This window comes from Alnus glutinosa, chromosome 11 (genome assembly GCF_958979055.1).
Source record: "Alnus glutinosa chromosome 11, dhAlnGlut1.1, whole genome shotgun sequence".
Lineage (NCBI taxonomy): Eukaryota > Viridiplantae > Streptophyta > Magnoliopsida > Fagales > Betulaceae > Alnus > Alnus glutinosa.
Genome location: NC_084896.1, coordinates 19,070,302 through 19,093,001, shown reverse-complemented (window position 1 = coordinate 19,093,001; position 22,700 = coordinate 19,070,302). Strand labels below are relative to the sequence as shown.

General features: G+C 35.9%; 2 protein-coding genes across 4 annotated transcripts in view; both read right to left on the bottom strand.

Annotated features, from left to right (window-relative positions):
- Positions 1 to 30: 30 nt before the first annotated feature.
- On the bottom strand, positions 31 to 9,804 carry LOC133881905 (guanosine nucleotide diphosphate dissociation inhibitor At5g09550). Its single transcript, XM_062320974.1, has 13 exons — positions 9,627 to 9,804; positions 7,248 to 7,310; positions 7,057 to 7,140; positions 6,305 to 6,412; positions 5,969 to 6,141; positions 4,990 to 5,101; positions 3,607 to 3,687; positions 3,462 to 3,524; positions 2,512 to 2,613; positions 2,233 to 2,357; positions 1,484 to 1,694; positions 760 to 834; positions 31 to 314 (listed from the first exon to the last, which is right to left on the bottom strand). Exons 1-13 carry the CDS (start codon positions 9,711 to 9,713, stop codon positions 261 to 263), a joined length of 1,338 nt encoding a protein of 445 aa, XP_062176958.1. The 5' UTR covers positions 9,714 to 9,804; the 3' UTR covers positions 31 to 260.
- Positions 9,805 to 16,275: 6,471 nt separating this feature from the next.
- Positions 16,276 to 22,700, bottom strand: part of LOC133882062 (MADS-box protein JOINTLESS-like) — a 154,115-nt gene continuing 147,690 nt past the window's right edge. For all 3 annotated transcript variants that reach the window (XM_062321163.1, XM_062321164.1, XM_062321166.1), the window contains exons 7-9: positions 17,799 to 17,837; positions 17,595 to 17,725; positions 16,276 to 16,486 (exon numbers count right to left, since the gene is read on the bottom strand). In XM_062321163.1, the coding sequence (XP_062177147.1) occupies positions 16,462 to 16,486; positions 17,595 to 17,725; positions 17,799 to 17,837 (195 nt within the window). In that variant the 3' untranslated portion in view covers positions 16,276 to 16,461. The remainder of the gene's footprint in view (positions 16,487 to 17,594; positions 17,726 to 17,798; positions 17,838 to 22,700) is intronic.

Here is a 22,700-nt window from a genome sequence, read left to right as displayed (position 1 = left end):
TTCGAAAACTTAAGCTTATATAAGAAGAGATGAATTTAATCATTTAATTTATATTTTAACACTTTTTATCGTTGTAGTATCATATAAGCAAAAGACACAGAGATTCAGGGACAACTTAGTTGAACAAAAGCTCCCAATCTCAGCTTTAGAGCATAACAAAACCAATAAATAGCAGACATGTTTTTATTTTCAATAGAAGGACGAAAACTTGAAGAGACAATTGGAGTGCTTCCCTAACATTAAGATGAGCAGGAAGAATTTCATTCCTCAGCATCCGCACTTGCAGCACTTAGGTCCACAGAAAGATCAAGAACCTGAAATATACAGCAAGTGAGATGGCAAATTTAAAGTTGTCAAACTTGCAAATTTAGATTATGCTTCACTCGTTTGAAGGTAACAGTAAGGGTCCGTTTGAATTTGTGGTTTTAAAATGTACGATTTAGAAAGTAGCGATTACAAAACGTATGATTTGAAAACGCAATTTTTAGAAAATGAAGTTAAGCATTCAGTAAAAACGCATCTCCTTGCGATTTGAAAATGTAGATTTTTCTATGTTTTCAAACCGCAATTTTTTAGAAATGCTCTCTCAAAAGATACACTTTTAGCGATTTAATTTGAAATCGCACTTTTTGGCCTGTGAAATTACAAGACCAAACGGAAAGTAAATCAAGACACCAGAGGAAGGTCCTGCACAGATGTATAAAATGAGGGTTGACAACACTGAGATATAAATCATCACATTCTGTACAAATAACTTACCTTTCCAGTAATCTTACTGTAAATTTGAATCACATCATCAACAGTGGACTCGAAGTGAGTTGTTGCATCATAGCTCTGCAAGAAATGGAACAAGCAAACCAGTGATTCTTAATTCCCAAGATTAAGAAAAGCAATAAACGAAGCTAGACCTCTGAGTTTTTACTCCAACAGACAAGTTACTGCTTGAGCTTGTTATATACATGGTACCAATGTCTTTGCAAATCCTTCACAAAGGAAACATCAAAGACCACCTTTGGCTCTCACAGATATTCACATGATAAATAATTTTACAAGGTGTAGATAGCCCTCAATATGAAAGACGAAAGTAAAAAAAATGTTTCTGAACAAATAGTCACTGTCAAACAAAACATGCAAGTCATCAAGAAGTCACCAAAATCCCTAAAAATGTGTGTTTCAGCTCCTTTACTTGATTAAGATACAAAGCAAGTTTTTTGGATCCATTAACCTTCATTATGTATACCTCAAACAGTTTATAATTTTTTTCCTGCTTCCAACTACATGATTTTTGTTTTTGCAAATTGGCTGACAATAAATTCTTTTCCCTTCTTGATTTCTGAATATGAAAAAACAATAATATAATAGAATTCATATTCTATTGCTTTGAGTTTCTTTTTCACTTGTATTGTTAGCAGGTTGCATAGAAAGGGATGTTAATCCTTTCTGGAAAAATCAAAGTATAAGAGATGCTTTTGTGTGTACTTACAGTAGATATGAAGCAACTATCAACTTCATGCTTGTTTGTGGGAACAAATCTATCATAAGTGTCATAGAAAATTTCATCCACAGGTCCAAGGAGGTCAATGCCAGGCTTCAATTCCACATCTGGTTTGTCAGTTTCTGCTTCTGTTGAAACAAAAGCAATGTACTTCCCTTTTGCAGCCACATTGTGAGCATAGGAGCAACAGAAGAGGTACCTGCAGGCATAAGTTAAGGAGGTCAGGGTTGTTACACTTCTACTTTCCTTACTAAATTTATCATCTCATTTGGTAATAGTAAGTGCACAGTTAATGAAGGGCTTATTTAGTAATGTCTTGGGTTTGATACAGCATTCCTTAACACAGATTTTCTTGATAATATATTATCTTTGGCTTATTTAATATAAGATTAAATCATTAACGAGTATCCCATCATGGCATGCTGAAGGACATAAGCCTCTATACTCCAATACGATGACTCTTGAGGAAAAGTGGGCAACTGATGGTGCAGGAACATGTCTTCTAAAAATAAACGACAACTTCAACAAAAATTGCAAATGTAAAATAGATGCTTATGACAATTTTTGCTTTGAAAAACATGCGCAATATCTTGGTTCCATTATGCAACTCAATATTAAAGAAGATAGAATGAACTACACATATTACACCTGGAAAATGTGCATTGGCTGTTACATAGTTGTCATCATCAAAAAAGAAGAATATAAATAGAAACAGGAAAGGAATTAAGCACACATACATGTCTGATTTGCGGCCGAGTTGCTTCTGTGGCAGGATGACCTGGACTGAGTGAGAATCATTGGTGTCTGGAATAGGATGGCTCATTATACATATAGCACGGGCAACTTTTCCCACCTTTTGAACCTGTTTCATTTTAAAGAGATTGGCAGATGAAGACCACATATGGTGGTAAAAAATAAATTGGGCAATTCAGGCTTGAACTGCAAGGTTGTATTTCAGCGCACCAATCAGTTGAGCAGGAGAAAGCTGCACTATTTATAAGTTGGTTACAAGTTACCTTATCAGGCAAATATGATGGATCACAAACAACTTTCTTGCATTTAGCAGTTTCTCCTTCAGAAGTCACACCAAAGGCTTTCCCATTATTGTCAAATTCCACCTATCATCCAATAAGTGGAATATCAATTGAAAGTTGACAAGAGGAATTTATAGGTAGCCATATTACCAAAAGTGAATATAAAACGGACTCTTTCTGTTAGTTGTGGAATCCATAAAAGGTTAAAAGCATTCCAAGGACATCTACAAAACTGTATTACTTTAGATTTGACCCCTAAGATTTATAAAGAGTTGGGGAATAGCAATAAAAGCGAAAAGTATTGAACATCGAACTCCATGCAAGTACAAAGCCTCAGAAATTGGCCACTAGAGATGTTAGAGACCCTTTGCCTAAAATATGGCTCTGGAATAGAGGTTTGATGGTTGATGCTCTGACTCACAGGGGAAGCTTAAAGAAGTTGTGTCAAGTAAAATTTATAATTTTTCTTATATTTTAAAAAAAAGAGATAAATCTAAGAAGTATGAAACATTCATGCAGGACAGATGATAAATCTACAATAGTCAAAGCAGGCAGGCAGAGAGAGACTGCAAAGAAGCTCTGAATGCAGAGTCATTTTTTAAGTCCAGTAAACAAATTTGAAGAACTAATCACTGTACTGTATGCTAGTACAAGGAATTACTAGCTGTGAATAAAGCCTTGGAAAAATTCCGAGTCATTAAAAAATTGATGGATTTATACTTGAAAAGAGTAACATATTTGGACACCATCCAACTTCAGGTTATTGGTTAAGGTTAATACCTAAGGTAGGTATGCCTTAGGGCCATACTCCTTTTCTCTAAAGGCGAGTCTCAAGGTATTTTTGTTTGAATTTGTGTCAAGGTGTAAGCCTCGAAAGGTTTGCACAGCTTACAATAATGCTGATAAAAGAAGACTCATTTTGACAACTTTACCTTGCATTCTGGCTTATTAAGCATGTAAGTACCACCATGAACTGCACTTAGGCGTGCAAATGCCTGCCAAGAAGTACACAAAAATCATAATTGCAACTCATAATAGCTCTGAATATTTCCTCAATGTCACAGATGAAAAACAAACCTGAGGCAATTCTCCCAGTCCATACAATGGATAGATATATGGAGAATTTCCTTGAAAACGTGCCAAAGATTCTGCATAGAGCTTTACAGAAAGAGAGAAAATAATGTCAGTACCGCTGAACTTAAAATAATGATTGTCAAGCAACTATACATTAGCTAAAGATATATTATGCTTATAAGTTTACTAGCAAGAATTTATATTAGTGAGAACCACAGACATGAGAGGCTGATTCTATGGTTACTTCAGTTGATATTAAAGCTCAAGAACCACCTTGGAAAAAATGCTATAATTGGAAGTAAAATCTTCTGTATGGTGACCTCTGCAAGCGACCTAGATTGTAATGTAAAAATTGGCTTTTTTGGTTATTTATTTATTATTTTTATTATTACTTGTTTCGATGAGCTTTGAACAGGTTACTTAAGAGCCGGTGCAAATGTAAAACATTGAATTATCTCATGGATTATGAAGCTCCTAGTGCTATAAGATTCATGCTTACTAAAAGCATTTTGATGAGCTAGCCTCTCAACTTGTTTTCTTTCTATTTTTCCTGAGCCAGTTTAGGTTCCTTTAAGGTATAGAAAGTGCAATGGAAGCTTCCTTGAAAAAGCTTGGAGGTTAGATTTAATTAGAGCTTGGGGGTTCATCTGTTTATATTTTTTGAACATGGTCCTCCAGCAGAGGTTCAATTAATAAGCAACTGCACTATCCACATTATATTTTTGGCAAATAAAGACGCCATTTGAGTACGAAGCACATGAAATGAAATACCACCAACTTATTGATATTTGTCTGATAAACTGCAGGCTGAGCCCTCAAATGTGGTACTCGATTTAAAACTCTCAAGACATTGGTTGATATCTTGACCCATACTAGTTATGAAATAACTACAAAATCCGTCAGACTTATTTATATCTTACATCACAATTTGCATTTAATGATAGATGTAAATGAGTTTAGTGTCTGTTACACATGCCATATTCAGATGGTTCTTGGATTGTAAAAATATTAGCCCATTTGAAATTTAAGAACTAACTATTGAGTAAAATATCTCTAATTTGATATAGTTTGTAAATGACAGCAGAAATAATCATCTGATATTATTATTACAAGTACTATAGTCTAGTAGATTTATTAATGCTCTACATTTTTATTGGATGTACGAATTGAGGTAAATATGCAAATAATTTACTTGACACACAGATATATGACTGATATAGCACATTATGACCACCAACCAAGTGATATCTACTTTATCAGGTTGGCGGCAGGGGTGAGTTATGCTATCTTCGTATATTACTCTGAAAAAGATAATAATTTTTGATGAATACAGTAGAAACAATGACAGAAAATGCTAAAAAAATGGTAGAGGAAAATTAGTTGCACCTTCATTCTCTTTACAAAATCCATAGCTGGCTGATCTAAGTAACTATCATCAATTTGAAGTGCAATTGCATGACCAATGATGCCAATTGTATCATCTTCTAACCCGTATTTTCTACATTGAAACAAATTATCATATGTCAAAGTTATGGAATATTTAATAGACATTGTTGAATCAGCAAAGCAAATGCAAGCACTACTTAAGAACCATAGACAATTTGATATAAAGAAATAAAAGAGGCCATGTTACCATGATCACAGATGATGTTTCAGAGTGCAAATATCCAAAGAAATTAGCAGACGCTATGAGTGTAACAAAAGTTGTATATATGAATTCAATAGCATTAGCAATTTTAATTAAAATTATGTGACAGGATAAGCCATTATACCCTGCTGATTCTTGGTTACTTTCCTACCTGCTACTGACATACATAGTTCTTCTTACAATTACAATTACAATTTCCATCATTATTAAGCAAAGTTTGTCTTCTGATTCTCCAATCCTATTACTATATATTCAGATAATCTAAAACAGAACTTCTTTGAAAACAAAAAGGTTAAGCTCTGATCTTAAGAAGGCATCTCAGACATAATACACCTGAAAATAGATGTGAGGGCTGAGGATAGGTCTACACATTTAAAGGGCTTGCCACAAGCTGTTATTATATAGAATCTGTACGTACAACTTATCAGACATTGGGTCAGAAAATTGATGTGGATATATGGAATGAAAAACTTGTAACAATTCTAAAATTACTATTTAATTTTTTTGGGGGGGGGGGGAGGGGAGGAATAAGATCACTAAATTGGTGAACAAGCGCAACATGTCAGTAGATCCACCAAATCAGTTTGGTTATTGAAAATAGCCAGAGAGAGCAAAACCTGCACTATCCACATTTAGCTAGTTCAAGTTCTTCCATATGGGCTAAGTCAACTGTATTCTTATGGAAGTAATCTAAAAGAAAAGGAAATGTGATAATACGTGATAAGCTCCCTTGCTGTAATTTTGTTCAAATCCAGCCCCTCATGAGATTTTGGGTCATTATCTTCATAGTCTTGGATATAAAGGAAAAACTTTCGAGCACGACGCTTCTCAAACAGACCCATCAGTGATGATTTCAGGGCTTCAACATCACTTGCTGGAACTTTGTAAATCTAAACAGGATGATATTTTCTTGTAAGCTTTCATTTAGAATAGGAATATGCAGTACTGAAATGTTGGAAGACAAAGGTTCAATCATAAATGACCAAATTCATTAAAAGAAGAAAAAAAAGATAAAAGATAAAAGAAATCCTAAATTGTAGACATGCTTCATACCTTTCCTTTATTGTACACAAAACTGCCATCTACAGCCTTGAAGTGTAGATACTTGGTAACATCTGTGTGGATGAGAACGCGGACCAGTTTACCATTGGCCATCATGAACTACAAAAGCAGACAGAAAAAGGTTTTTATCATAATACATAGCAGATTATAGAAAATGGCACATTCAAGGGAAATACTTGGTGAGGCAGCAACGCATGGTAGAAAAGGCAAATAATGCACAATAGTGCCACTTTTTTTGCAAGTAATATTACACAAAGCAATGCCCTGCCTTGCTTGCCTCAAAATAGGCAGAGCATTGCCTTAGGGAAGTGTTTAACTCCTGAATCCGATCTAAGCAAGATTGAAGTAAGTGCCCAAAGCAAGAAGATCCAAGTTGAAGCATTACTTTCAAGTTCATAATTTAAACCCCTTTATAAAGACAAAAAAATGATAACTTTATCCTTAATTCACATATGAATAGGGTACATCATATTCTAAACTAGCTAGAAAGTGGATAAAGAAGGAACTTTATAAGGAAATCCATATACAAGTAATATGCGTGTTTGTTGCGCGCATTTTACACAATCAACATATACATATATTCTGATGCAAACACATTATACAGATACAACATCCAAATGTTGCATTGCCTTAAAAATATTAGGAACATTAGGTAAATCTATGCGATTTAAAGCATAAAAAAATACCACACTAGAACTATGTTATCATCTGATTAACAGACCATTGCATAAAACTTTAAGTACCTTAGGGATCATATCAACATTGTACTCTCTGCTTGAGCCCAATTTTTCTGGAGGCTCATCATTTCCCCTGAAATGCTTCCAAAGCTACAGATAGAAACACAAAGTTTTACCAAGAAAAAACAAACAAGAGAAAAAAAATCAGATAACATAAGGATAGGTTATTAATGTGCAGTATTTATAACAAGCGTAACCTGTTTAAGATTAAGAGAGGATGAGGCTCCTCCATAATAGTCATTTCTGTCCATATGCAGTACCTGTTTCAATGAATAAAAAGTGAAGAACTAGAAAATAGATTATTAAAATGAGGTTGAAAGCAAAAATCAGAGGCTAATCCTGGGATATTATGTAACGATCCAAGGAAAGCACTAGCAACATTTGCGCTATTACTTCAAAAGGACTAGCCAAGTTACAATTGGGGCTTCCTAGTTCATTTATAAAATCCAGTCTCACCTAATAAGGAACCAATGAGGGACTTAGCACCCATGAGTGCCTTTATAATCCAGCCCATCTATGTGGAATATTCATTTTCCTAATGTGGGACTAAGGAGTCACAATCTCCGCTCGAAGTCATTGTCAAAGCCATGTCATGCAGTGTTCTAGTACCATAAAGTGTTACTAGGTTGTTCTAATACCATTTGTAATGACTCAAAGAAAACGCTAGTCATATTTGCGCTATCACTCTAAAATGACTAGTCATGTTACAATTGGAGTTCCTTAGAATCACTTATAGAGCACAATCTCACATAGTAAGAAATAACGTGAGACTTAGCACCCATGAGTACTTTTATAATCCGCTTACTCTATGTGGGCTATTTATCTTCCCAATGTAAAACTAAGGTGCTACAATCTCCACCCCCTTAAATCTTTGACGTCCTCGTCAAGGCCACATTATGCAATGATGCTCCAGTACCATGTGGTGTTACTAGGTTGCTTTAATACCATTTGTAACGAACAAGGGAAAGCTCTAACCACATTTGCGCTATCACTCTAAAATGACTAGTTAAATTACAATTGGAGCTCTCTATAATCAATAAAGCCTAGTCTCACCTAGTAAAAAATCAAATGTGAGACTTGGCATCCATGATTGTCTTTATAATCCGCTCACTTTATGTTAACTATTCATCATTCCAATGTGGGACTGGAGTATTGCATACTAAATATAAGCATACGCTTATAATGGAAATGGGACATATAAGTTGCACAAAAACCAAGGATGCTAATAACTCTAACTTCATGAAACATGGTAAAAGAAGTGATGACATTGAGGTAGACAATAGGAAAGATATTTGTAAGATAATAAAAATCTACCAGAAAGTGTGAGATAGAGATGATATTGTTGATTTCTTCTGCTAGACAAATGCAAAAGCCCACACCCTATGACTTAATATATATATTGTCACCAAAGGTGCCCCTAACCCCTTTGACTCTGCCTTGGTGTGCCTCAGCTAGGTGTAACAAGGCCATAATTGACTACTTTAGCCTCAAAGAATTTTTAAAGCACTCAACCTAAGGAAAGCCCCAGTAATAATGCCTTTGAGACAGTAGATCTGACATTTAGGAGCTCTGCATTCATTGATTTTACTCAAGTACTAAAAAAAAACTCATATCCTGTTCCCATTAATCCGTACAAATTTTTGTATTGATATAATATATCTAATAGATTAGAAAATCAATTACTGTATTCTCTTTTCTGATTCCTGGTCCCAATGCACTACACACACACACACGTATATATATAGCAAGCTTATAAAGAACAATCTAAGAATCCAACTTCACTTCAAGATTCAGAACACGTCATTTAATTAGTTTTCACAACTCCGGCTGAAATTCTGACATTGGATTACTTTGAAATACTTAAATATATATATGATATTTGGAAAATCTCCGTAGATAGACCAAATTGATTGAAACGGGAAAAAGAAAAAAAAAAAATCAAGACATTCTGGCCTTTGAGGATTAAACCAAAACCCAAAAAGTGAGATCTTCAATAGATCGAATTCAAAACACCAATCATGGGATGATTGGTTGTCCCATTGGAATGAAAGGGCTCCATTCATTTAATGTCATTCACACGCACATACAGAAGTTGAAGCCAGCCTCAATGAAGAGGATGGAGATCTCCAGTAATTTTTCTCTCCAGATTGTTGGCAATTCGAATAGTAAATATGAAAAGAGTTTTTATGCGATCCACCTATGACTTGTCCCATCTGTTTTCGAGCAGCCCACCCATCTTTTGGAGCAGGTGGATCCTATAAGGGCTCTCTCACATTTCTATCTCAATTCTCAATTGCTAGTAATTCAGACCAAAAAAAAAAAAAAAATTGCTGCCCTCTTGCATGTGATGATGACCTTGTGCATTAATAACTATTGTACAAAAATGGATCAATATTCGATTTTCATGGGACATCGTAAAAGAGTAAGCTAAACTGAAGAAGTCTCTTCTTTTCATATTACACTCTGCTGCCCAAGAAACAATAATGACCCAAAAACGAAAAACGAAAAACAAACAAAGAAGGCAGTTAAATATTAGGAGAGAAATATTAATATATAGGGGGAGCTAGACGCATTACTTTGAGTCCATCAACAGAGAGAAGGCCACTAAGGATGCACTCCTTGAGACCAGTCCCAAGAACAATCACGTCATACTCTTCATCCATGGCTGACCAATAGTTTTCTCAGAGAAAAAAAAAAAAAAAACAAAGAAACTGCCAGAACCACTCATGCAAAGAGTGAAAGAGGGAGAAGAGAGAGAGGGAGTTTGTTTTCTGTATGCGACAAAGTGTGAGACTTGGAACAGGTCTTCAGCGGGAAGGACCGAGACGGGCGAGCACTGCAACGTTCACGCTACGTTAAGCGTGTGCCATCCACGAACTGGTCTGTAGTGGTTTAAGGTGGCTGTGCCACGTGTGGTTTTATGTTGTTTGATCATGCGATTTCGTAGATAATAAGTGAGATTTTAAATCAGATCGTAAAATATAAATCGTTTAAAAATTACATTTTTAAAAATTGTGATTTGAAAACGCAGAAAATCTGTTTTTCAAATCGCAGGTAAGAATGTGTTTTTTTGAAAATGTAAAATTTTAAAGGTTAATTTGCGATTTTAAAGGCTAAACTGTGATTTTACTAAATACTTAATTGCGTTTTTAAAAATCATTTTTTAAATTGTACAATTTAAAATCATTATTTTAAATCGTACTTTTTGAAATTGAAAACCCAAACGGACACATTTTAAAAAACTAGAGAAATGATGCACATAAATTCTCTATACATTTTTTATATATCTTTCATCAATTGAGTTTCAAATTTATTATTAAATTTAGGGAAAATTGCACCGTTGGTCCCTGTTCTATTCCATAATTATTTTTTACTCCCTGTGGTTTAAAAAATTATTGGGAGATCCTTGTGGTAGACAATAATTACAAATCAATCCCTGGCGTCAAATTCTGTTAAATTTTTTAACAGATTCCGTCAAATACCACGTCAGCGACACGTGTCATCATCTTATGGCGACACGTGTCCATCTTAATAAAAAAAATATAAATTTATTAAAAAATAAATAAAAATACTTTTTTTTAAAAAAAAAAATCAAAAAAAAAAAAAAAACTGAACGGTTGGCCACCCATTTGGGGGTGGCCTGGCCGCCCCCAGCCACTGGGGGTGGCCGCGCGCCACCCCCAGAGGCTGCAGGGGGTGGCGCGCGGCCACCCCCAAGCCACAGGGGGTGGCCTTCGGGGCCCCCTGGAAGATCCGGGGGTGGCCCGATGGCCACCCCAGGCAACTAGGGGTGGCCGCGCGCCACCCCAGAGTTGTCTGGGGGGTGGCGCGCGGCCACCCCCAGTTGCCTGGGGTGGCCCGAAGGCCACCCCCTGTGGCTTGGGGGTGGCCGCGCGCCACCCCCTGCGGCCTCTGGGGGTGGCGCGCGGCCACCCTCAGTGGCTGGGGGCGCCGCGCGGCCACCCCCAGTGGCTGGGGGCGGCCAGGCCACCCCTCAACCGTTCACTTTTTTTTTTTTGATTTTTGATTTTTTTTTTTTTAAAAAAAGTATTTTTATTTATTTTTTAATAAATTTATATTTTTTTATTAAGATGGACACGTGTCGCCATAAGATGATGACACGTGTCGCTGACGTGGCATTTGACGGAATCTGTTAAAAAATTTAACAGAATTTGACGCTAGGGATCGATTTGTAATTATTGTCTACCACAAGGATCTTCCAGTAATTTTTTAAACCACAGGGAGTAAAAAATAATTATAGAATACCACAGGGACCAACGGTGCAATTTTCCCTTAAATTTAAAAATGAGATGTATAAAAGATGTATTTCTATCATTTTTTTTTTAAAAAAAAAAATTATGTTATTTTTTTTTTTTTTTTTTTTTTTTTTTTTTTTTTTATAGTTTTAAATGGTTTAGATTTTATAAAACAAATAAAGATAATAGAATTAAATTTGATCTGAACTGTTGAAAAAACTAGAAGAAAATGTAATGTAGTTTTTCTTAAGCCAAATCCAGGATGAATCTACCTTCTAACTTCTAAGCATGAGAGATTATATGTTTTTTAAACTTTTGTTTTATATTTTCAAAATTTTTATTAATAAAAAATACAAAACTCTCATCAAAATTTAAAAATAATTTTCACCATTATGTCATATGATCATAAAGCTTTTTTTACGTAAAAAAACAGAATTCACTTCCCTAAACACATTAACAAACACAAAATTTTCTATGGTTTTTGTTTTGTATTTATTATAAATATAGGATCTTAATTTTTTTTTCCTCTATTATTATATTTTAATAAATTGTATGTTGAGGTACTAAAATTTAAATTATTTAATTAAAAATAATAATTAGGATGTCAAAAAGTGAACAGTAAAAATATTTAAAAAAATTTAGATAATTCTGATCATTTATCCCTTTTTTATTTTTACTTGATGGATATTACAATTTTTGTTGTAATAATTTGACCAGCAAGACACGTGTGGTACTACCCAGAAATTTTGAGAATCCATCTCACAAGGGAATCTCCGGCCGTCAAGATTGAAAGTATTGTTCATAAATAAACCTAAAAAGAAATATTAGAAAAAAAAATAAAATAAACCTAAGAAATGAAAGCCTTTTACTGCCTTCTGCATCACAAGAGTCGTAATTAACAATACAATTGCCTGTGGTGGAAAGAACAAATATTAATTATTATGGTTTTTTTATTTTTTATTTTTATTATAAGTGCATGGAAATGAGCTTGGTTTTAGGTATCAACTAAGTTTTAATAAATAATAATAATAATAAAAAACAACAGTTTTTATGGGCTGAGCTTGATTGCTTTCATCTAGTTAAACTGGTCCTTTTTCAGTTTTATATTTTGAATCATTTATTAATTAATTTCTTTCTAAATTATGGATGAATTGTCAACTTCTGGATTTCTATCTCTAGAATTTCTGTTCAATATTTGAAGAATGATGCCTCACATATGTGCTTAAATTAAGTTAATTTTATGTAATATTAATTTTATTGGGAAATTAATATTGCTCATATAATTAAAACTAGCCAAGACGTTTCATAATTCAAATTTTGGTTGCCACTTTTGACAAGCTCAATTTATTTCTCTCCATCCCAAAAGCAGGATAAAAATGTTCAAAAAAAAAAAAAAAAGCAGAATAAAAATGTTCATTTTCCACCTGATGAGAAGGAAAGGAAAAAATAATAATAATAATAATAATTTATTTCCTAGCTTAAAATCATCATGCATATTTGGAAAACATAGTATTTTTGGTATCACAGATTTATTATTGCTCATCCAAGATTCCAAATGCCAATATTTTTTGCTTTATACTCTATTTTTGTTTCTTTACAGTCAATTCCTTTAGGAATGGAACAATCCTTTATCCAAAGAAAATTGAGGTAGAAAAGGAATCTATAGAATTTTTATTATTAGTTTTAAATCAATCAGGTTTAAAACTACAAAAATTGTATCATCTCTAAAAAATGAGAATTTCCTGAAAAACAGAAGACAAAAAAAATTAGAAATTAAGTCTTTTAGAAATTCTTAATTATATATGGAAGAAATTATATATATATATATAAGTAAAGATTCAAAATTGGTAAAATAAATCGAAAAAGATTTAGAAGTTTTACCCTAAGTTTATTTTCCTAAAAAAGGAGATAAACTTATCTTTGGAATTGATGCTTCTAATAACATATTCAAGATAAGTTTTTCTTATATTTTTTTATGATTTTATTTCTTTGTAGGACAGAAGGTTGTGGATCTTAATATAGTAGTTTGTCTTTAATAATCAGAACAGATAATAAAGCTGTTAAAGATTTTCTGACTAATAAAAGAAATATTTTTGAAGCTAGAAGATTAAAATGGTACAATGCTGTGGAAATCTAAAATAGAATAATAAAAGCGGAAGCAAGAGAGAGAAAATAACATAAGGAATTACGGGTAGTCCGGTGTTAGACACATATATTCACTACTACGAATTAGCCCTAAGAGCTACATTATGCTCATTAACTTATTTTGTCTACAAAATAAAGATATTTATTTATAAGGTTTAGAGTAAATGCAAGTATGGTACAATTCCAATATTTGATTAAAATAACATGCAAATGAAGAATATTTTAATATCAACCAAATATGGAATATACAGATAATATAATATATTTTCTGTGTATTCTAACATTTCTCTTCAAACTTAAGATGAAAGATTCTGGAAGCTTGAGTTTGAAAATGGAAAACGGATTTGTATGTAGCCGATCGAAGTCGATGGTTGGATCAAAGCGGCCGGTACCATTGAGAAAGGCTGAAAGTGACGGCCAGAGAACATAGATTATTCGTTAAAAGAATCATGTAAGGGACCAAGCTGCAACTGACAATAATGATCGAAAAACGAGAAATTAACCGTTAAAAATTCTGTGAAGGATCAAACCACTTTGTGCCAAGATTCTCAAATAAATTGAGTTGCAAATCACATCAACATAGGGCCAAAAATCCATGAGATTTTTTTTTTGTTCGAGAACCTGGATTTGGGGCGATGGAGTATACTGAAGGAAGAGTAGACTTGAGGGCTACAATCTGGTGTGACGCGCGCACCAAAAGAAGGATAGATCTTAGAGTAGAGATTCAGTGTAACGCAGCACACTAAAACAACCATGCACCCGCGGGGAGTAATTTGGTGTGATGTGGGTTCATGTACAACCTCAGATAGTGATAAAGTGTGACACAGTCTAAGTGCAGGCAGCACTTTGGTGTGACACGGAGTAGTGTAGGGAACCTATATGCTGCGTGGACTCACACGCACGCGGTGGACCCGATTTGCAAGTGGGGCGTGTGAGCGCATTCGATGGATTTATGAATGAATTTTTGCATAGAACTACCGATCTACAGCTGGACAGGTGGTTTTGAACTGAAGTTGGCTGAAAGAGGCGGCGCGTGAAGTTGACGGCAACAATTAAGGGCGGCGTGTGTGGCAGTGGATGAACTCCAAAATTTCGTCATGTGCAAAAACAACATGAACGAAGCATTTGGTTTACTGTTGTCACAATGAAAAACAATAAAAAGAAATAGAACCGCTCAAAGAGAAACTGCACAAACGAGAAACAAAAATTTCAAGAGAGGCACTGAAAGAACGGTAGCTCTGATACAATGTAGAAATCTAAAATAGGATAATAAAAGCGGAAGCAAGAGATAGAAAATAACACAAAAAATTACGGGTGATTCAGCGTTAGACATCTATGTCCACTACTAAGAATATAAAATATTTGTAGAAAAAGTAAAATATGAAGAAGAATAGTGGAAGCAAAAAAGAGAAAATGACACAAGAAATTACAGTTGGTTCGCTGTTAAACACCTACGTCTACTATTACGAATTAACTCTAAGGGCTATATTGTTGTCATTAACTTATTTGTCTACAATATAAAGGTCTTTATTTATAGGGTTTAGAGTAAATACAAGTATATATATGGTACATACAATCCCAATACTTGATTATAATTAACCTGTAAATAAAGAATATTTCAATATCGACGGATCCTCCTAAACAAGAAGAATGGATCCTTATAGCCAAAAAGGCTCCAAATGAGCACCTAAACAAAGTGTACGTTGTGTTTAAAGGTTTCCAACCATAAATCTCTACATCATGGAAACAACGTTACTCTCAAGTTAGTGGTTTCAAAGGTGCCTGTTACCTGCAGGCGTTATAGAGGAAGCTATACAAGCTTTCTTTAACTCTATGGAATTGACGGGATCATATGAGGGAAAATCTAGCCAAAGTTATCCAACTTTTGACTGGTCTAGACAAGGCTATTCAAATGTTAAATATTTTTACAACGAATATATATACAATGAACTCCATGATATTTGGAAATCCCAAATTTTAAATAAAATAGAGAAGTTCGGTCAGCATATATATGAGTTGTTTGGCAGAAAAAAATACCTGACCAAACAGCAAAAGTGGAAAAACTTTGTCAATATCGCCAAACAGACAAGATGGAACGAAGTTTTTTTCCTAAACAAAATAATTTTCTTGGTATAATTGATCTTCTGGACAACGAGTTTATAGATCCAAAACTTCAAACTGCCAGAATAATCTTTTGATTTGAAAAAGCAAAATGTTTACTTCCACACAATGTTCTTCAAATATAGTTCAAGAAAAGCTTGAAGAGCAAGGAGCCAGGATCAAAAAGATCTTAAGTCGCAGCCATCCGAACATCAATCTCCATGAAGAAATTCCAAAGTTGACGGTTCTCATCAATTATGAAGGTTGGTTTGTTGAAGATATTGAATGGGGTATCACTGACGAAGTATTTCTTCAAGCCCTGGCAGCAAATCAATGGTGGCATTTTCCAGCTGCCATGATAAGAATATTACTTTCTTATCAAGTGAGAAATTTGAAGTGGCAAAAATACTTCACCTTCGATAACAAGTTCAGTTTGTTGCACCAGAAACAAAGAATACTAAAAGCACTAGTTAAGAGAATGTGGAGGCTGCATGTGATATGTAATATTCAAAGGTAATCACACGAAGGATATCAAACTTATCCCCCATTACCAGACGTGATTTTGGTGATCATATCAAGATCGACTTGCTTAGGGTCCTCTACATGCTTATAATAGAAAAAGAACAGAGAAAGAATAATAGATATATACAGAGTTTTACAAATGATTTGATTAATTTCAAACATAATAAAATCCTTTAACTAATTAGGGTAAACAAATCTCCATTTATCACAAAAGGTTTCTATTATTATACATCATACATTCTAACAGACTCATCTGCAACATAATTAAGCATCTACAGCTGATCACCATATACATATGCGGGGCTTTCTTTGATCAACAGTGACTCAGTGAGCTGGGTTTTATTTAGACATGCATGCTTGTTTTTCAATTGAGAAAAACAATTATCTTTCAAAGCCAATTAGGGAAAGGTAACCTGCAAGACATAGAAAGATTTACCAAGGTAAATATATAGTATCTTTTCTATAGCAGATTTCATATTATTCTTGTATTTCTAGATACTGTTAAAAGAATATATTGTTCTTTTTTTAGATGAATGAATCTCTGTTAACAAAACTAAGAATATAACACTCTCCAACAGAAATCTGCAACATCCTCATAAGCCAATAAAGCATCTTGCTACAAACAACTCCAAGACCAATACTTCCACCAAAAGAAAACAACAATTATACAGACACCAAAATCTCAATCGATCTTCTGAGATCAAACACCCTGCAATATCTAAACCACTCAGCATTTAGAAAAACTTCATTTTACAAACCAACAATAGCTATACAAGACAGCATACTACAGCAGACAATTACTCAGCCAATGGCAATACCAACAGAATAATAAAAGAATATATAATCCATCACTATGTTGGGATGATGTGGTTAATTTCCTTGGGGCTGAAAGAATGGAGGGGAAAAACTATGAAGACTCGTCTTTGCCGGTTAGTTTTTGGTTCTACAATTTATAACATTTGGAAGAATAGAAATGCTTTAAGACATGGAAATAATCCCTAGTCTAAGGAGAAGCTTTTACAGCAAATTATATGGGAAGTGAAGATCCGTTTTATTTCCAAAGGTAAATTCAAGAAGACTTATGGGAATGATATTCTTAGTGTGCTTGGGGTATAGATGGGATTTTGTTTTAATTTTGCGGAGGATTGTTTGCTGGATTTTCTTGCTTTGTTGGTTTAGTTTGGGTTTTTGTAGGGGTTTTGAAGCTTTAGTGTTTTGCTATAGCTTTTCGTTGTAAACTTTTCAGTTGTTTTGTTAATGTAAGGTACTCATTCATGAAAAAAAAAAATATAAAAAGAAAAAATTATTATAACACTAAATAGTTAAATCCAGGGCATATCCATCTGTTTGGTAAATTACTTGTTGTATCGAAACTAAAACTATATGCTTAGGTAAATATGAGGTCCCTAAATATTAATATTTAACTTAAGATATCCCTAGATTGAATTTTAATATTCTAACTATATATTATAACCAGAAAACCAGAAAAACAAAATTATTGTTGGAATGTTGCAAACTTACCCCAACTTGAGAGAAGTGTCGCTGTCTTGGCCTTGAGGAGGATCGGCTGAGCTGCAAATATTGGTGAGTGACTCAGATGACTGACCTTGTTCAATTACATGTGTTATATTGTTAGACTGATTCTCCACCTGCTGAAAGAGACATTTTCCATCAACTGAGAAAGTAGGGAAACAAAGAAAAAGAAAGGAATTCAAGACCTGATACCCGTTTTAGTATCTGGTTATCCTCCATCAGTTCGGCTCCCTGCATTTGAAGGGACAACAACTAACACAACTTACAACCCAGCAACAACCTCAAAAAACAAAAAAAAGGTAGGGCCAGCCTCAGGCACCTACAAAACATCACAAGAGAACAAAACCAACAACATAGAAACCCAAAGAGAGACATTTTTAGAAATACCCAGGACATAAAATGTTTCTGTTAGTGAGGGAAGGAGAAAAGCCATATAGAGAACACACTCTGAGTCTAACTTGCAAAACAATGTCTTGGAACAAACTTGAAATATTACTGCTTCTTTTAAAAAATAACCCTTTTTTGGGGGAGTGGGAGTCTGTTTATATTGACTCCTTTCCCAATGCTTGAGCTAACCACTGCATAAGTGTCTACCATCAGAATTCTGGTGTGAGAGATAGGTTATTTAGAATTTTGTTATGTGAAATCCAAGTCTTTTGAGTTTCGGTCTGAGGTTAGTGGTGGGGGGCGGTTGGCCAAGAAGAGTAGGTGTATTTTTTGGGCGGTCATCTTGGGGTGGCCGAGTTTGTTCTAGTTGATGCAAGCAATGGAGGGGTTCATCAAGGGTGACGATTCCAGCGAGAATTGGAGAACTTATCGCCAAGGGAGCACAACGTATGTGATGCAGAGACGAGGGAACAAGCATGGACGATTCCTTGAGTTGTTGGAGTATGGAGGGGGAGGAAGGCGAAGTTTTGTTGTTATCCCAGAAGGTAGCGACGGGGGTGATAGAACTAGTATATTAGGCTGTAAAACTGTACTCTATAGCTGAGCATTCATTGAATATTTATAGGAGAAGTACAAGAGTTCATAATAGACTAAGACTCCTATACATACTGAAACTAGGACTCTTTAACTCTCATCTATTTAGCATACAATTAGACTTAGGACTCTAGCTTAGAACTAGGAGTCTGGATAAGACCGGATGAGATAGACTTCTTATCAATAACCTTCGGATAGAGTTGTGCCGCACAAGACTCATACTTGGAATTAGAGTCTTGTGTTGTAGTTGCATTAATATCCTCCCTCAAGATCAACGGGGGAGATTGCACGTTGAGCTTGTAACAAAAGTTATGAAACTTGGCGGACACAAGTGGCTTCGTAAGAACATTAGCAATCCGATCCGAACTTGGAACAAAACGAACCACTAAGGATTTATCAGCAACTCGGTCACAAACAAAATGAAAATTGATCTCCACATGTTTAGTACATGCATTAAAGATTGGATTAACTGACATGTAGGTGGCTCCAATATTGTCACACCAAAGTATTGGTGGAGTAAACTGTCCAATCCCGAGTTTTTGAAGAAGTGCACGTATCCAAAGAAGTTCTGCTGTGGTATTTGCAACTGCTTTATATTCGGCCTCTATGGATGATCTTGAAATTGTCGGTTGTTTATGTGAGCTCCAGGAGATTAAATACCCAAGGTAGACATAGTAGGCACCTGTAGAGTGGCAATCATCTGAACATCCGGCTCAGGCAGCATTGGAGTATGCTTGTAAGGTATTGTGAGAGTTGTGATGAAGAAGAAGACCATGAAAAATTGTATGCTTCAAGTATCGAAGTATTCTTTTAACTGCTTGCCAATGTGGATTGAGCGGACAATGCATGAATTGACACACACGGTTGACTGCATAGCTTAGATCAGGCCGAGTGAGAGAGAGATACTGTAATGAACCAACCGTACTGCGATAGAGAGATGGGTCTTTCATTGGATCACCTGTGAATGCCGAGAGAGCTGAGGAGTAAGCCATTGGAGAGGTGATAGGTTTTGCTTCATGCATATTAGTTTTCTTCAAAAGGCTCATGATATAACGTCTCTAAGAAAGCAGCAGACCAGATTCCAGTTTTAGGACTTCAACAACAAGAAAATAATGGAGATCACCTAAATCTTTGACAACAAAATCTGCACTTAGAAGTTGTAAAAGTTCAGTAATAGCAGCCGGATCTAAGGCTGTGATGATTATATCATCAACATAAATAAGAAGATACATGGTGATTGTCTTGGTGCGATAGAGAAAAAGAGAAGTATCTGCTTTTGATCCCACAAAGCCGAGTTGGAGTAGCTTGTCACTGAGTCTTGAAAACTAGGCTCTTGAGGCCTGTTTGAGGCTGTAGATGGCCTTTTTGAGTCTGCACAGATGGTTAGGAAAACTAGGATGAACAAAACCTGGTGGTTGCATCATAAAAACATCTTCAGAAAGAAACCCATGGAGAAACGCGTTCTGGATGTCAATTTGCTTCATGGGCCAGCCAGCAGAGTAGGCTAGAGATAGGACTGTCCGAACTGTTGCAGGCTTCACAATTGGGCTGTAAGTCTCTCCATAATCCACCCCGGCCTGTTGATGAAACCCTTTTGCTACAAGTCGAGCTTTGTGTCTTTCTATAGAACCATCAGCCTTTCTTTTAAGCTTAAAAACCCACTTGCATCCCACAATATTTTGAGAAGGATGGGGAGGAAAAAGTGACCAGGTTTGATTTCGCCATTTTGGAATAGGGATAGCATTGGAGTAGCATGTTGGTTCACGATTGGCGGGGGAAGATGCTGCCACTAAAGCTTAAGGAGCTGGATATTGAATTCGACCATCTGTGAGTTGCCGTTGCTGCACAATGTTGTTCATGGACCGAGTTCTCATAGGATGTACTCGAGCAGGAGTCTGATCTGCATAGGAAGTGGAACAAGGCATACTGGAAACTATTGAAGAATTATTTGGAGAATTAGGGGAGGATCGGGAGTGAGAAGAAGAGGATAAAATAGATGGAGAATCCAGGGGACATATAGTGGTAGAAGGAGGAGGAAACAATGATGAAGGAAGCACAATAGGAAGAGAAACACTTGGAGATACGGGAATAGGAGACACCTTTGAAAAGGGAAACCGGTCTTCATGAAAGATGACATCTCTAGAGATGTACATCCGGTTGGTTTCTAGATGGAGACATTTATAACCTTTGTGATTTTGGCTTTACCCGAGAAAGACACATTCCTTTGAGCGTGGAGAAAATTTGTGAGAGTTATAGGGACGGAGATTTGGATAGCAAGCACACCCGAAGATTTTAAGAAAACTGTAGTCGGGTGTTGCATGAAAAAGTTTTTCAAAGGGAGATTGATTTTGTAACAATGGAGTTGGCATGCAATTAATGAGATAGCATGATGTAAGACAAGCTTCATCCCAGTATTTGTTGGGGAGATGGTTGTCAGTGAGCAATGCCAATGTGGTGTCAGTAAGATGTCTGTGTTTATGTTCAACACATCCTTGTTGTTAATGTGTATGAGGACAAGAGAGACGATGAGTAATACCAACAGCTTGAAAGTATTTATGAAGATTACGATACTAACCACCCCAGTTAGATTGAACAATTATAATTTTATGATTAAGTAAATGTTCAACCATGACTTGAAATTGAAGAAAAGTAGGCATGACATCAGACTTTGCTTGAATAGGAAAAACCCATGTATATCGATTGAAAACATCAATGAACGAAACATAATAACAATTTCCATTAACTGAAATAGTTGGAGATGGTCCCCCAACATCGGAATGAACTAATTGTAAAGGTTTACTAACTTTAGAAATAGATGGATAAAAAGGCAATTGATGACCCTTTGTTTGAGCACATGCTGAGCAAAAAAGTTGGGCCTTATTGGAAATAACTGGAAGTTTAAACTGAGACAAGATGCGCTGAACAGTGCGAAAAGTTGGATGACCTAAGCGCTTGTGCCAGGAGGCCGGAGTGGTGTGTTCACCAACAAGAGCTTGATTTATTGGTGATGACAACGAACAAGAGGGAGAAGGAAGCAATTGATAGAGTCCATCTTTAAGGTGCCTATGATGAAGAAGAAGCCCGGTTTGTTTGTCCTTGATCAAAAAATAAGAAGAGTGAAATTCAAAGAAAATTGAATTGTCAAGGGCAAATTTTCTAACGGACAAAAGATTTTTACAAATAAAGGGGACATGCAAAAGTTGGTTTAAGATGGACTTACGACGAGACAAAGGAAGAAGAGCAGTACCAGTATGAGAAATATTCAAACTTGTTCCATCGCCTATGCAGATTTGGTCCTGGCCATGGTACTCCTTTTGAGCCAAATTGAGATTTTGAAGATGTCCGGTGAGATGGTGAGTTGCACCGGTGTTAGGATACCAGAGGTCCTCGGCTGGCAGTGCAGGTGTGTTGTAATAACCCTGTGGATTGGACGGTTGGTACGACTCATGCTGTTGGGACGACTAGGGTTGTTCCTGTCGGTATTAACAACAGATTGCCGTGTGACTAGGCATGCCACAAATTTGGCAGGTAGGCTGAGAAGATGCTGCATCTGGGGAGAAATAGGAACCACGTCCTCTGTTGCTATTAAAGGACCCGCGCACCCGATTGTGAGGACAACCGCCACGACCACGGAAGCCTCGTCTGCAAAAATTTGAGTTGCGGGTGGTGATGTTTGCAGCAAGTTGGGGAACATCAATGATCGGGATTCGCTGTTCCAGTCACATTTCGTGAGCAAGTAGGTGGCCGTAAAGTTCATCAAAGGATAGTGGGTAGACTTGGGTTGTGACTGACGTCACAAAAGGATCGTATTCAGAGCCGAGTCCTTTGAGGAGAAAAGACACGCTCTCAAAATCATTGAGAGGCTGTCCAGCGGCAGCAAGGGTGTCATTGAGCATCTTTATGGTCTGAAAATACTCGGTGATCGAGTTGTTGCCCTTCTTGACCGTTGCAAGCTGGAAGTAAACTTGCATGACCCTAGCACGGGCTTCAGATGCAAACATGGTTAGTAGCGTGTTCCAGAGAGATGAAGCCAAGGGAGCGCCAACAGCATGGACGACATAAGGCTCGGACAGTGTAGAAATCAAAATACTAAGGATCATTTGATTGACAACG